This window comes from Gobio gobio (assembly GCF_949357685.1).
Source record: "Gobio gobio genome assembly, chromosome: 1".
Taxonomy (NCBI): Eukaryota; Metazoa; Chordata; class Actinopteri; order Cypriniformes; family Gobionidae; genus Gobio; species Gobio gobio.
The window spans coordinates 31380468-31394673 of record NC_137097.1 but is presented as its reverse complement, the minus strand read 5'-3'; the positions used below and the strand labels follow the sequence as shown (position 1 = coordinate 31394673).

The window sequence follows — 14206 nt, the reverse complement described above, 5'->3', positions numbered from 1 at the left end:
AAATAAACGTCAGAAAAATTGCCCAATACGGTTTTTGCAATAGGCTGTCCTTAAATCACAGGTTACTCATATTGTAGTCTGCTAACGTAAAAAAAAAAGTATACAAAGTATAAATAAAAGACAGTCTATGAGGACATGATGACTAAGACAGGGCAAAAAAAGTCATATGCGACTACAAATGGGCGGAGCTCAGAGAGGAATAAAAAGCAGGGTCATTCCCAGAGAGAGAGAGAGAGTACGACTAGCCATTCAGACCGTCCTGACATTAGTACGTCCTCAGCAGGTTAGTCCTTCCACTCTTGTCAGGTTTTCAGCGAACCCTTTTCGAAGTTAAAGGCAGCGTTGTCTTTGGAAGCAATTTGTTTTTGGAAATCTTCGCGTTTGTTTAGTCAGTCAGTCCTGTGAAGATGAGCCGCTCGCGCAGTGTTGTTGCTCCTCTGCTGCTGTTGTTCCTGTGCGGAGCCGCAGAGTTCTCCGAAGCCTGCAGCTGCTCTCCCGAACATCCTCAGCAGGCGTATTGCAATGCGGATGTCGGTAAGATTCCATGCATTTAACCATTTCATATCCATATAGCCATGTCTGTGTTATATCAGTACACTCTCTGTCGTGTGCGTACGTCAGCATGCATGTTATGACAGACAGCATCTGACAACATCTTTTATTCTGAAAATAATCTATGCAGATTAGACTGCAGTCATATTGTATTCAATTACAAATGTAAAGGAAACAATTAATGTGATAAACTTGAAACAAATTATATGATCAATAAGTTAAGCAATTTACAACCTTTTTTGTACAAGATTCAACTAATTTTGTTTAAGTCAGTTTAATGTAATTTAAGTTAACCATCCAAGTTGACTGTACTTAAAATGTTTTTTTACAGTGCACATACTCCCAAAAGGCACAACAGGGCCTGTCATGTTTTCCAACTTTGTTTTAGATTAAATCGCTCTGTTTCACTTAATATTCTCAATTATCAATGCAGGTAACACTTTATTTAACAGTTTCCTTGTTACACATGTTACATGTACTTACTAGTAACAGTGAGTTATGCATTATTACTTAAAGCTGCTGTCCGTAACTTTTTTTGTGTTCAAGTTTTACAAAAATTATATACTGAGAATGTACAACATGAATCCATTTGCCAAACGGTTTTTTTTTTTGTCTTACCCTGAATCATTATTGTACATAATGCGTGTTTATATTGGGACTATTTCAGCCCGGTCTGGTAGGAACCGCTGCGGATGAGCACAGTCCCTGTGTGACTCGCCATAGAGATAAACAGAGAGAAGAAGCTCCGGCTGTAATGTTCTTCCGCAAGACGCATGCAGTTCTGTTAATTAACTGTTAGAGCGCAAAAAGTTATGGACTGCAGCTTTAAACAACTAACTGCCAAACCTTAATACTATCCCTATAGTAATTACATGTTACATAATATTACTCACTATTTATTGGTGTAACAAGGACACCTTAAATAAAGTGTAATCTCACTGTGCCAAGGTTAGATAGAAATAGGTGATATATTTTAGGTATTGTAGCAGTTATATCATTGTAAAAGTATGCATCACAATAGTTGCTGTTTTTTTGTGGCAATATAATCCAGCTTTTAAAGTCCTCATGAAATCCAAATTGACCTTATTTACTTGTTAGCACACATTACTGGTCTTAGGGTGAACAATAAATCCATGCAAGTTAATACACAGAAAAAAATAGTTTGTCATGGTAATCTTTAATCAAAATTTGAAAAGTAACTTCCGGTCTGGAATGGCGTTCCCTTTCCAATGACGTCAATTTGACGGCTTGGGTTTGAAAATCCTACTCCCCTCCAACCATTAGTCTGCTATGAGTGAGAGATGCAGGGAGGAGCGCTGAGGTAAATCCCTGCCCTCTATTCAATATTCTGTTTCACTTGGAAATACGTCACAGCACTGAAATAAACTCAGTTGCAACTAACGGTTTACTGGGACTTTAAATACTGTAGAAATCAAAGGTACTTCAAATATAATTTGATTATTTTATCTCTCTTGTTTGGCTTTATGGGCAAAAAACTAAAGGATAAGATTATTCATAAATAAATGATTCTTACATTATATAATAGCTAACTAATATTTTTGGATGAGTCACATTTCACAAGTCATTATAAAACAATTTAACACACACCTGTTAGATTCTGTATAATAATACATTATTACAAGGTGTGACGTTACTTGGCAACAACACTCAAAAAAATAACTCATTGGACAAACTCAATTTAATTGAGGGCAGGTTTTCCATCCAATAAATATGTGTAGCCCCGACTCATAAAAAACTAATTCACGCAATGAAATGTAATAGAGTTGGTCCAACTCAATTTGGACTAACTTAATTGAGTTGGTCCAACTCAGCTTTAACCAATTTAATTGAGTTGGTCCAACTCAATTTGGACCAACTTAATTGAGTTGGTCCAACTCAGTTTGAACCAACTTAATTGGGTTGGTCCAACTCAGTTTGAACCAATTTAATTGAGTTGGTCCAACTCCGTTTGAACAAATTTAATTGAGTTGATCCAACTCAGTTTGAACCAATTTAATTGGGTTGGTCCAACTCAATTTTATCAAATACTTAAAATTAAATATACACTTATCAAATGATTTCATGCTTGTCAAACTTGAATTAAAACATTTAATTGGAAAATCAAATATTGTGAAGAAATCCTTCTTTGTACCCCACAGACACAAGACAAATATTGACTGAAATATTTTTTTATTTAAAACTCAAACAGGTTTGCAAGTGTTTTACTGTAAAATGTATTTTTTAAACTTGACTATTAATAACACAATGTAATATTAAAAGTTGACCCCTTAATACAAGTAACATACACATTTATGGCTTAATTAATTGTATTACTCGAAACAGACTAAAACCACTAACTAGAAATTCATGTATTGGTTCACTTTAAAAAAAAAAAAACCTGTACTTTTTCTGTGCATGTCATTATGTAAACTAATCAATATTGCAAAGTCAAAACAAACTTGACTATTATGTTTTGGGTAACACTTTACAATAAGGTTTGTTAGTTAACTACATTAGTTAACATGAACTAATAACAAACTGCACTTATAAAGCATTTATTTCTTTGTTAATGTTAATTTCAACATTTACTAATGCATTATTTAAATCTTGTTAACATTACTTAATGCTGTGTGAACTAACATTAACAAACCATGAACAGCTGTATTTTTATTAACTAACGTTAACAAAGATTAACTAATGCTGAACAGAGGTGTTGTTCATGTTAACTAATGCATTAACTAATGTTAACTAATACAACCTTATTGTAAAGTGTTACCATGTTTTGTATAACTAGAAAAAGCTAGAACCACTAAGTAGAAATATATGTATTCGTTCACTTAGTTTTCCATTAAAAAAAAGAAAGAAAAAAAGGTAAGTGTATCAAAAATAAACACATTTGTACTTTTTATGTGTGTGTGGTGTGTAAGAATCTCTATGCAATGTGTAAATCCCCATGACGGTGCTTGAAATTTCCTTTTCTGCATCCTCAGTGGCCTGGACAAAAACACAAAACACTCTGGTTAAGCCAAGCTGAATTGTACCCTTTTTATTTCAAAAGTAATCAGCAAACTGCATTGCTTTTAATTTAGAACAGTTCATGTGACTGCAGTGGTTCAACCTTAATATTGTAGAGCGACAATAATTTTTTTGTGTGCCAACAATATCTAGTGATGGGCCAATTTTAAATGTGATTCGGATCTCCTGTCAAGCGGCTAAACTGCTGAAATCACGTGACTTTGGCGCTCTGATTTACTGATTCGCTTTGTAAGGCTTCAAGAAGCAGTGTTTTAAAATCGTCCCATCACTAGATATTGTTGAAAGTCGTTATTTTGGCACACATAAAGTATTCCTTTCGCTTCAAAAAAATTACGATAGAACCTCTGAACTCACATGAACTATTTCAAATGTGTTTTTAGTATTTTTTGGTGAGCTAACCCTTTAATACTGTGTATGGTTACCTGGATGATCTACGACTGTTTTTATTTTTTGTGATGGTTCTTCACGGGTCCCTTGTTTACTGAGCGGTTAAACTGCCCAATGTTCTTCAGAAAAATCCTCCAGGTCCTGCACATTCTTCAGTTTTCCAGCATCTTTTGCATATTTTAACCCTTTCCAGCAGTGACTGTATGACTGTCATTGACATTGTACTTAATTTGTCTTCCACGAAACATGTAAGTATCTTCTGTTGCTTCCGAAGGGCAGTACTAAATGAAAAAAAATTATATTTAAACAAAATAAGAAAAATGTAATCCTGTTCAAATGATACAGTCCCTGCTGGAGAGGGTTAAAAAATGCAAAAGATGCTGGAAAACTGAAGAATGTGCAGGACCTGGAGGATGAATTGTATCAATTCATATGTATATAGCCTACTGTACATAAGGAAAAATAAGTTTGCCTGTTTAGCACTATTTTAAACTTTTCTTGGGTTAAATTATATTAGCTTGCATTCATTAATATTCACTTATATAAGTATAATTAAAAATATTAGGATGCAAGTTACTAACGTTTTACAATTTCACATTTAAAGAAATCTATTGTTTGATCATGTCAAATATGTATTATATTAAAGAGCCATGCAGGTACCTATAGTGGGTAATTGCATTACAAATTAATTTTTTTCTTATTCCAGCCACAAAATGACTCTAATTTGCCTTGTTGCATTGGAATTCTCTATTTTAACCTTAAATACTACAAAAGTGTAATATAAATAAGAACATTTTTAGAATTAAAAAAAATAAATCATAATAATTATATGGTCATTAATGGACCATAATTATTGCATAAATATTAGGTTTATTTAGAACCAAAATATCTCCTCAAATTTTTCAATAAATATTATTAAACCAAAATATAGAACATTTATTTAATTGAAAAAAGGTGTACGGTCACATTTGACCATAAATGAGTATGAGTGTGAACGATTAAGGAATACCTGAGGGCTAAATACAAGAAAAACATTAACGACGTTGCATCTCCATCACTCTCCATAATAAAATGATACTGTACATGTGGTTGACGTAATAATCAATGCACACTATGCTGTACTGTTTACCAAACATTGCTGCAAATACCTGAATAGTATTAGTGAAGCTGTTGTTGTGTATCCATTCAAATGTATGGACAGCGCGCGCCGCCCTAAGATCAAAGCATGTCGTTTCAACGGCTCTGGCTGCAGCTGAACGAATATGCGTGTTGTAAATAGCGTTAAAAAATTATAACGACTCGCAATATTTGGCGGCCGGTGTAGATTCTGTGGCGCAGCGCCACGGATTAGTCTGTGAGGGAAATGTCGATCATAAGATACACAAAAACAAAACATAAATTCTTAAAACACATCAATTTTATTACTTCGCTATGATCCAACTCTTTAGAATCCATACGTTTGCGTGGAACAGATCCAAATTCAGCCCTTTGTCCAGTTATCTTGATCTCCATACTCATCAGCGACCGTAAATGTCAAATCCCGCGCACATTGGGATGTTTTCAAATTTCAAATAAAAAAAAACGCGCCCTCGTGAAGCGTTACGACATGATTTACGGCAGTGACATCGAACGCTCATTGGCTCTCGCCTGCTTTGTCACAGATTGTGACATGCCGTGTTTCAGTTGATTTGTATTTGAAAAATGGGAAAAGCGCGCCTTCACGGACTGAAGCCGGATTAATATTTTCACTGATTAATAATTTACACCCTGCTCAGTGCTCATACAAATCTATTATATACCACCAGAGAGTACTGCGACTGCAACACATCGTCATTTGAACTACTCTTGGTACCGCTTTTGACATTTTTGCAATAAATAAATCATTGTGATACGTTACACTGGTCTGTCTGTTGTGCTTTTATTTATAATAAATGGTTTAGGTAACTTAGGTGTAGGATTAGCCGTTCAAAATATCTTTTTAATGCTATATTGTTATTAAAATCGTCATTTTCCATCACATTCTGTCCATTGCGTGTTATTCTCTTTATATTCTGTATAAAATTGGTATGTTTAGGTTTGGGGGTATTGTTAAGGGATCATACATTAATCCATAAAATACATTTTGGATCGTGTTTTCGTGTATTTTCCCGCACAGGGCTTAAAGTGATTTGGAGATTGAGAAATACTGAACATCTAACATACACGATTAACTTATATGTCGAAATTTGTTATTTTTCGTGTTAATCAGGTCCAATTCAATGCACCAATTCAGTGGCAGCAACAAGTAAACGGCGCCAAAACGATCGCAAGCACTTTGAACAATCCACCTCGCATAACTTTCACAGCTGTAGCATATTTCACTCAGAATTACGATATACACATTATTTGACAGTGAGGTAAATTCTTAACTACAAAAAAACTAATACTTACCAATAAGGAATTCGCCTTAACAGTCCTCGCAGCACCAGATGAGAAAATGGTGGCCTCACCGTGAGCTTGTTCTGTTCCATCCTCTGAGCTTGTTATGCGCATGCTCAAATGCCGCGCTCCAAAGCCCAAATTAATTTGAGTTAATCGAATTAAAATAAATCTCATAGATGAAGCTGTTTATATATTTTAGGTTAGACTTATTAAATATATATAAGTATTCACCCTAATTAGATATATGTAAATAAAGTGAACACAATATAAATGTGTCATATCTAAGAAGGGCTTGAATCATTTTTTTGAGTGAATACATAAACGCTTCACTTCCCTTGATAACCAGTTCTGCTAAATCTTGACTTGCTTGGTTGGGACACATCCCACTCTATCTCTCTCCCTCTCTCTATATACGTATTTATCTTCAGTCAAACCCACATTTTTTCAGCCATCTTCAACATTATCTCACATTATTTATTCGCTATAGTTAGAAAATGGTAATAAAACTCAACTCAACAACAACAAATTCATCTTGATAATGTCAGATAACATTGATAGAAAGGGATGTAATGGATTACAACCAACCAATCAGCTGTTAAATTTAAGTACACACTTAGATAATAACAATTTAGGTCAACCAAGGCAATTACCAAGCAATGCTTAATTATTTTCGCATTAGCAATTAAAGAAAAAACACTTCAGCAAAACATGGTCAGGTCAAAGTGTCTGAATCATTTTGGGCCCAAATGTTTATCAGTTTTACTAGTAGTCACTGTATGAAGTATGTTTGGGTATAATATGCCACAGTTTACTTTATTTTGCTCTCCTCACTTACATTAATGAACTATAGTGTCCTGCACCCACTAGTGTAAAATTATATCTGTTGTCTGAATCATTTTTACTGTACATTTTGACTGTATATTGCATAGTTGTACCCATTACAAAGAATAATTTAAAGTAAATTTCACTTTGAAATAATGGTCACATACTGTATATATTTTTACATGAGCAATTTTGAGTATCACTATATTTATTTACTTATTCAACATAAAATACAATTTATTATTATAATACTGTTTTTTTGTTTGTTTTTTTGATGTGTAAAACCATTAAATTAGTTTATGTCCCTCAAACAGTCCACCATGTTACATTGGCGCTATTTGCCCTTTAAAATATTGACCTAAATCACATGACTTGGCAGAAGTTGCATAATTTCCTTTGAGTGAAAGCAACTCCAAGAACAAAGTAAGTGTTAGTCATAAAGTTTTCTCTCTTTCCCTCATTTTTAGAAGACTTATTTTATAGTGTAAAACATGTCCACCCTGTTGTGTCAAATACTGGACGTGAATAACTTGTATAAATTATAATTCCTCATAAATGTTAAGCGTCTGCTTGCATGTTATTGCATGTGCACTTATATCCAAATTATAGGTTGTACTTGATTGTTTCCTGTCCACATTTTGTGCCTCTGATGAGACTAAAATATAACAACAAACCTGCTCAGTCCAAAATCCACCAAACTGTAGGAATGACCTATCTACCGCTGCATAAACTATATAGCAGAATCTGTATCTGTTGACACATTTCTGTGTGGGGCGTACTTGGAAATACAGTGAAGTTGAAGTGATGGGGCGGAATCTTAGGCCTAATTTTAGCTTTATTGTGTCATTGTGTGTAACCTGCTTCAGATCCTCTGACCTTCTGTGTCCCTACAGTACCCTGCCATTACATGACCTATGCATTTTCCATTGTCTGTAGTAGCCCTGTGATTATAACCTCTTTCAACGGGCTGATTACAACTAAAAAAATTGAGAAAGTATTGCCACATGCTAGCAACATATTGTGGTTTGCCTTTGACATTTGTTAGATGGTCATTACATGACTTGGGTTGGTGAAACTTGGGTCACTGTAGTCAGACCCCAATGACCACACGCCCACCTATACATTGAGTGATTGGTTGAAAACAACATCTGCTGCCCACCACAGGAATTGACAATCTCATTCTTGAATGTGGCATCATGATGCTGGCTATTTGAAACTCCCACATTACATTTGCCTGATGGTTTTGAGAGAGTGAAGTCACATATATATATATATATATATATATATATATAATCCAGATTGTTTCAAAGCTGCTTCGCAGTGATAAACGGGAAAATAAGTGTTAATGTTGGTAAAATTCAACAATTATGGAACAAAATCAAGCTCTACAGAAGATAATAGTGTCACTTATACTATTTAGCTCAATTTAGTTCAGTTCAATAACAGTGTCAGTGTTGCAAATTTCATCAGTGATGAAAAAAGTTCAATTTAACTATAAAGTGTTGATAGTTGATTAAATTCAATTTGGTGTTGATTCAATTCTGTTCTATAGAAGAATCAATGGTGCAGAATTCATCAATTATTAAACAAATTGAGGGTCCGTTTACACAATATCGTTGTCAGCTAAAAAACCAAAAGCATTTTGGCCGTTCATTTACACAACAACTGCGTATTGGGGGCCTAGAAATGCAAACTTTTGAAAATAAGCAGCTCTACAATAATAAATAATGATGATTTGTTACATTTATATAGCGCTTTTCTAGGCACTCAAAGCGCTTAACATGGAAGGGGGGAATCTCCTCAACCACCACCAATGTATAGCATCCACCTGGATGATGCGACGGCAGCCATATTGCGCCAGAACGCCCACCACACACCAGCTGATTGGTGGAGAAGCCAATCATATATATATATATATATATATATATGGGCCATGATGGACAGGGGGGCAATGGGCAAATTTGGCCAGGATGCCGGGGTTACACCCCTAGTCTTTAATGAAGGACATCCTGGGATTTTTAATGACCACAGAGAGTCAGGACCTTGGTTTAGTGTCTCAACCGAAGGATGGTGCTTTTTACAGTATAGTGTCCCCATCACTATACTGGGGTGTTAGTATTTCTGTGTTAGGACCCACACAGACCACAGGGTGAGCACCCCCTGCTGGCCTCACTAACACCTCTACCAGCAGCTACCTAGTTTTCCCAGTTGGTCTCCCATCCAGGTACTGACCAAGCTCAGCCCTGCTTGGCTTCAGTGGGAAACCAGTCTTGGGCTACAGGGTGATATGGCTGCTGGCTACAGAAAACAATAGTGACCTTATTCAGCTTGAGTCAGTTCAGTGTTGATTCATTTCACTTCAATAACAGAGTTGAACATAGTGACACTTAAAAAGAAGTGCTTAGTTGTTAAATGTTCAGCTTTACTTTTTCTGCAGTAGTTTTTTACAGCTGTGCATCCAATCAGACCTATAGATTCCCCCTTACGGCATTCCCACATAACCAGTAAATGAATAATGTGGAGGGCTCCCTCTCCCCCTCGCATACCTGGAGCTGAAAACAGCACCCACACTGTGTCTAACTTCCGCCTCGGTATGGAATGAATGTGTGGAAACGGGAGGCTGTGATTAAACCAGCATAAACCCTGTATGTGTGTTACTGATGAGACCGGCATGCCTGACTTGAGACTGGGATCCTGTGGGTGTATTTGGCATTCTTAGTGTGTGGCCAATAGACAGACGCTCTGTGTTTGGGCCTGAATATGTGGACGGTATATATGTGCTCTCTGAAAAGTCAGATAGATGAGGGGAGAGTTTTATAGGGATATTTTATATCTCGTATTCCTATACAATACCATTCAAAAGTTTGAGGTCAGTTCATGTTTTTAAAAGAAGTCTCTTCTGCTCACCAAGGCTACATTTATTTGATAAAAAATACAGTAAAAACTGTAATATTGTGAAATATGATTACAATTTAAAAAATAGCTGTTTTCTATTTGAATATATTTTAAAGTGTAATTTATTCCTGTGATCAAACCTGTATGTTCAGCATCATTACTCCAGTCTTCAGTGTTACAAAATCATTCTAATTCTAAGAGTGTTTGCTGCTACATAGTTTTATGGAAATTCATTGATTGAATATAAAGCTCAAAAGAACAGCATTTCTTTGGAATATAAATATTTTTTAACATTTAAAATGTCTTTACTGTCCCTTTTGATCAGTTGAATGCATAATTGCTAAATAAAAGTATTAATTTATTAAAATCTTACTGACTCCAAACTGTTGAATGGTAATGTAGTAATGTATTAAACTGTAGTGTGTAACAAAAAAAACAACAGTAGGATATATATCAAAATCATGCGGCTTGTGGGAAGGATGTGCTGTTTCTGTATTTGGACCATTTTTATAAAACTGGTGAAATCCCTTAAATTTGCGTTGAAGGAGACCAGGGTGTGCTCTTTTGACGTGGTCCAGTAACTAACTACCCAGAAACTCCTAGAAACCACATACGGTCTTAAAGATAAAGGTTCTTTATTGGCATCTATGGTTTTATGAAGAACGTTTAACATCCATGGAACCTTTCCATTCCACCTAAGAATCTTTTTATACTAGAAAATGCTAAAATGCTTAGGTTATACTTTGGTTCTTTTAAGAACTGTTGACTGAAAGGTTCTTTAGGTAACCAAAAATTATTCTTCCATTGCATTGCTTTGAAAACTCCTGTTATTTTTAAAAGTGTAGAACCTCAGAACGTCCCAGCAACTGCAAAGGAGTGAGGCACAGAACACCATAGGCACCATCTAACACTGCTAGAGGAAGGAGCTATCATTTAAAAATCTGGCCTTTCAATCTCTATTTTGTTCAAAGCATGTGATCCTACCCACTGAATTTGTTATAGAGATGAGTTTGGACTTGGTGTTTGCATTTGGTATTTGTAAGTCAGCAGCTCTATGGGGAGCAGGCAGTGTGGAGATTAAAGCGGCCGGGAGAGCGGGGGGCAAACTGCCTGCTAGAGTCAGACTGCTGACTGGCTTCCTGAATATCAGGCTGAGAGCACATTCCTCACACTAATCAAATACTCATGTGTCTCCATACATACACCCAGCTTTCATCACCTGTAGTACAGATTCGAGATAAATCATCTCTCTCCATACTTGGAGGATACACCCATCTACAGTGGAGAGGGATTAAACGTGCCAGAAACAATGAATTGATATTTGAATGTTTTTATCTTTTCAGTCATCCGAGCCAAAGTAGTCGGACGGAAGGAGGTGGTTACCGGCAAAGATGCCTATGGATATCCAATCAAAATGATCCGATATGACATCAAACAGATGAAGGTTAGTGGAGAATATTATTCATGTTGTAATCCACAGATTTCGATCTAGCACGGATTTATTTGGCTATAGCCTACATGAAGCCAAACACAAATTAAATTGACACCTAGACACAAGTTGCAACATAGACACATTGGAAAAATGTGCCAAACTCCAAAAACATACCTGCACATACAGTTCTCTACAGTTGAAAACAAGCTGAACCAGCTGAAATAAACACTTGAGGCAGTAAAAAAACAACAACTTTAACACAAATTATGATTACATGGGCAGATTAAAGAGTCATTTTCATGTGGTTCCTTGCACAATACACTTTTATCATAGTGCATGATTTGTAATCTAATACATTTTGATGTTTGCATCACACAACATTGCTTTTCTGACAAAGTAAACATGGTTGTGACCTTCCAAAATGACTTCCTATCCTCTTTTTTGACTAGATGTTTAAGGGCCCTGATAGAGAGATTGAGACCGTCTTCACGGGCCCCTCCTCTGCTTTGTGCGGGGTCAGTCTTGAGAGCAATGGCAAAAAGGAATACCTGATTACTGGTAAGAGTGAATTAACATATCGAGGGGAACCGCATCCAAGAAACAGCCACTCCTATTCCTTCTGTAAACTGTAGAAACTGTAGTGGCACTTTTATACCAACATCCTCTCATTGATCTGTACAGGTAAAATGGATTCAAATGACACATTGCGTGTAAATCTTTGTGACTACATTGAATCTTGGGAGTCTCTGAGTCTGACACAGAAAAAGTGCTTGGGTCCACGCTATCAGATGGGCTGTGATTGCAAGGTATTATTATCTGTCTGTCTGTCTATCTGTCTGTCTGTCTATCTGTCTATCTGTCTGACAGCTCTTCCCCTCTTGTCTTTGTGCAGGTTGTCCAGTGTTCCAACATCCCCTGCTCCATCAACGACCCTATAGAATGTCTCTGGACAGACTGGGTGGTGGAGGGAACAGTTCAGGGCACTCAGGCTCAGCACTACACCTGCGTCAAGAGGAACGACAGCAGCTGTGCCTGGTACCGTGGATCTGCTCCACCTAAAAAAGAGTTCATGGACATTGAGGACCCATAAGCTAGTCCCCAGTTTCATCACTCATTCAGAAACCCCCCAAAACACAGCTACCGACACCTATATTCTGCAAATGCATTCAAATGTCAAGAACATGTCTGGGCCATAAAGGGCTTACCCAAAATTCAAAAGTAAAAAGATATAGATGGTAATATTTTTCTAGTAATATAAGTAATGAATCATATTTTGTGTAAGAAATAATAAACTTAAAAGACCATAAAGCTGCCCCTCCAATACAAATTACAAAAGTTTAAATGGTCAAATATTTGAATATCATACATTTAATTTATGTTGTTTTTAATTTTAAATGCACACAGGTTGATTCACATTATTACAGTAAAAGTATAAGTAATTAAACTCACCATTGACTCATATGGACATATTATGTGATGAGAATTATGCAGTGAATATAATAAAAAATATAGTGTTCTATATTGCTATATTTTAGTGTGAATTGTGATGCAGGCATTTCAGTGTAATATTAACCCATACATGACATACAGTACATTTGGATGCATGTTAATATATCACGTGAATCTTACCTCTAATGTTGAAACATTTTTATGACAGGCAGAAAAGTTTTCTCTTAAGCACTTTGAGACCCCAAGTGTTGTTGATGGTTTTTTTTTTTTGTAATATTGTTGCTGTCCAATAAAGAGGAAATTGATTACAACATTGATTTTTAGTTCCTCAAGCATGGGCGCTACGCATTTATATTTGTCTTGAAAAAACGAATTTCAAGCATTTAAGCAGAAGGTGATTTAAGATTTTTTATATATATATATATATATATATATATATATATATATATATATTCTTTATGATGGTATTTTCTCCAGAATTTTGACATTTGAACATTTTCTTTGAAAAATGATTGTATAGTTTTGTAAAGCAGATCGCAGCTAGTAGGAATCCAATATATGAACTCATGAAGGTTTTGAGAGACTATATAACTTGGTTTTGATTTTGTTTAACATTTTTGTCACTGCATAATTTCCATTTTTCTTAGTTTTAACTATTATTCTAAAATGGAGAAAAGTAATAATACAGAAAAGGATAAGTGTGTCCAGACCTTTGTTCATGAGTGTGTAAGGAATGTATATTGTCAGTAAGATGTAAACTCATAATGTGCATATAGCAGCATACTTAGATCTGGGAATTTGTTATGTAATATATACAGGATTTTCTAATTTATTTCAAAATCATGCGTCCAGGAAATATATACAGTGTTCTTTCTTTCTTGATCTTTTTCTTCTTTTGTAACTTGATATAAAGTACTTTGTTAAATTAGCTTTAATTTTATGACTCTGCATTCTTCACTGAAAACTGCGTTTATTAAGGGATTGTCGGTCATGTCTTAGAAAATGTTTCCCCTGATATTTTTGTACATTTGTGTTATTTTGCCTTGCACAATGATTCAACAACTTTTTTGTAGTGTGAGATTTCCAGTGCTGGAACCACTTGGGAAGACTTGCTGAGAGCTAGCCTTTGCATGCCTTTTAAAGTTTAATACTCATTGTTAAAACTGTTATGGTATTCATGAATAAAGGAGCAGAAATGTTCACTGAATTATT

At 35.5% G+C, this 14206-nt stretch overlaps 1 protein-coding gene across 1 annotated transcript; it reads left to right on the top strand.

Moving 5' to 3' along the window:
- Nucleotides 1-220: 220 nt before the first annotated feature.
- Nucleotides 221-14206, top strand: timp2b (TIMP metallopeptidase inhibitor 2b). Its single transcript, XM_079816384.1, has 6 exons — nucleotides 221-283; nucleotides 390-534; nucleotides 11457-11557; nucleotides 11995-12103; nucleotides 12227-12351; nucleotides 12438-14206. Exons 2-6 carry the CDS (start codon nucleotides 408-410, stop codon nucleotides 12633-12635), a joined length of 660 nt encoding a protein of 219 aa, XP_079672510.1. The 5' UTR covers nucleotides 221-283; nucleotides 390-407; the 3' UTR covers nucleotides 12636-14206.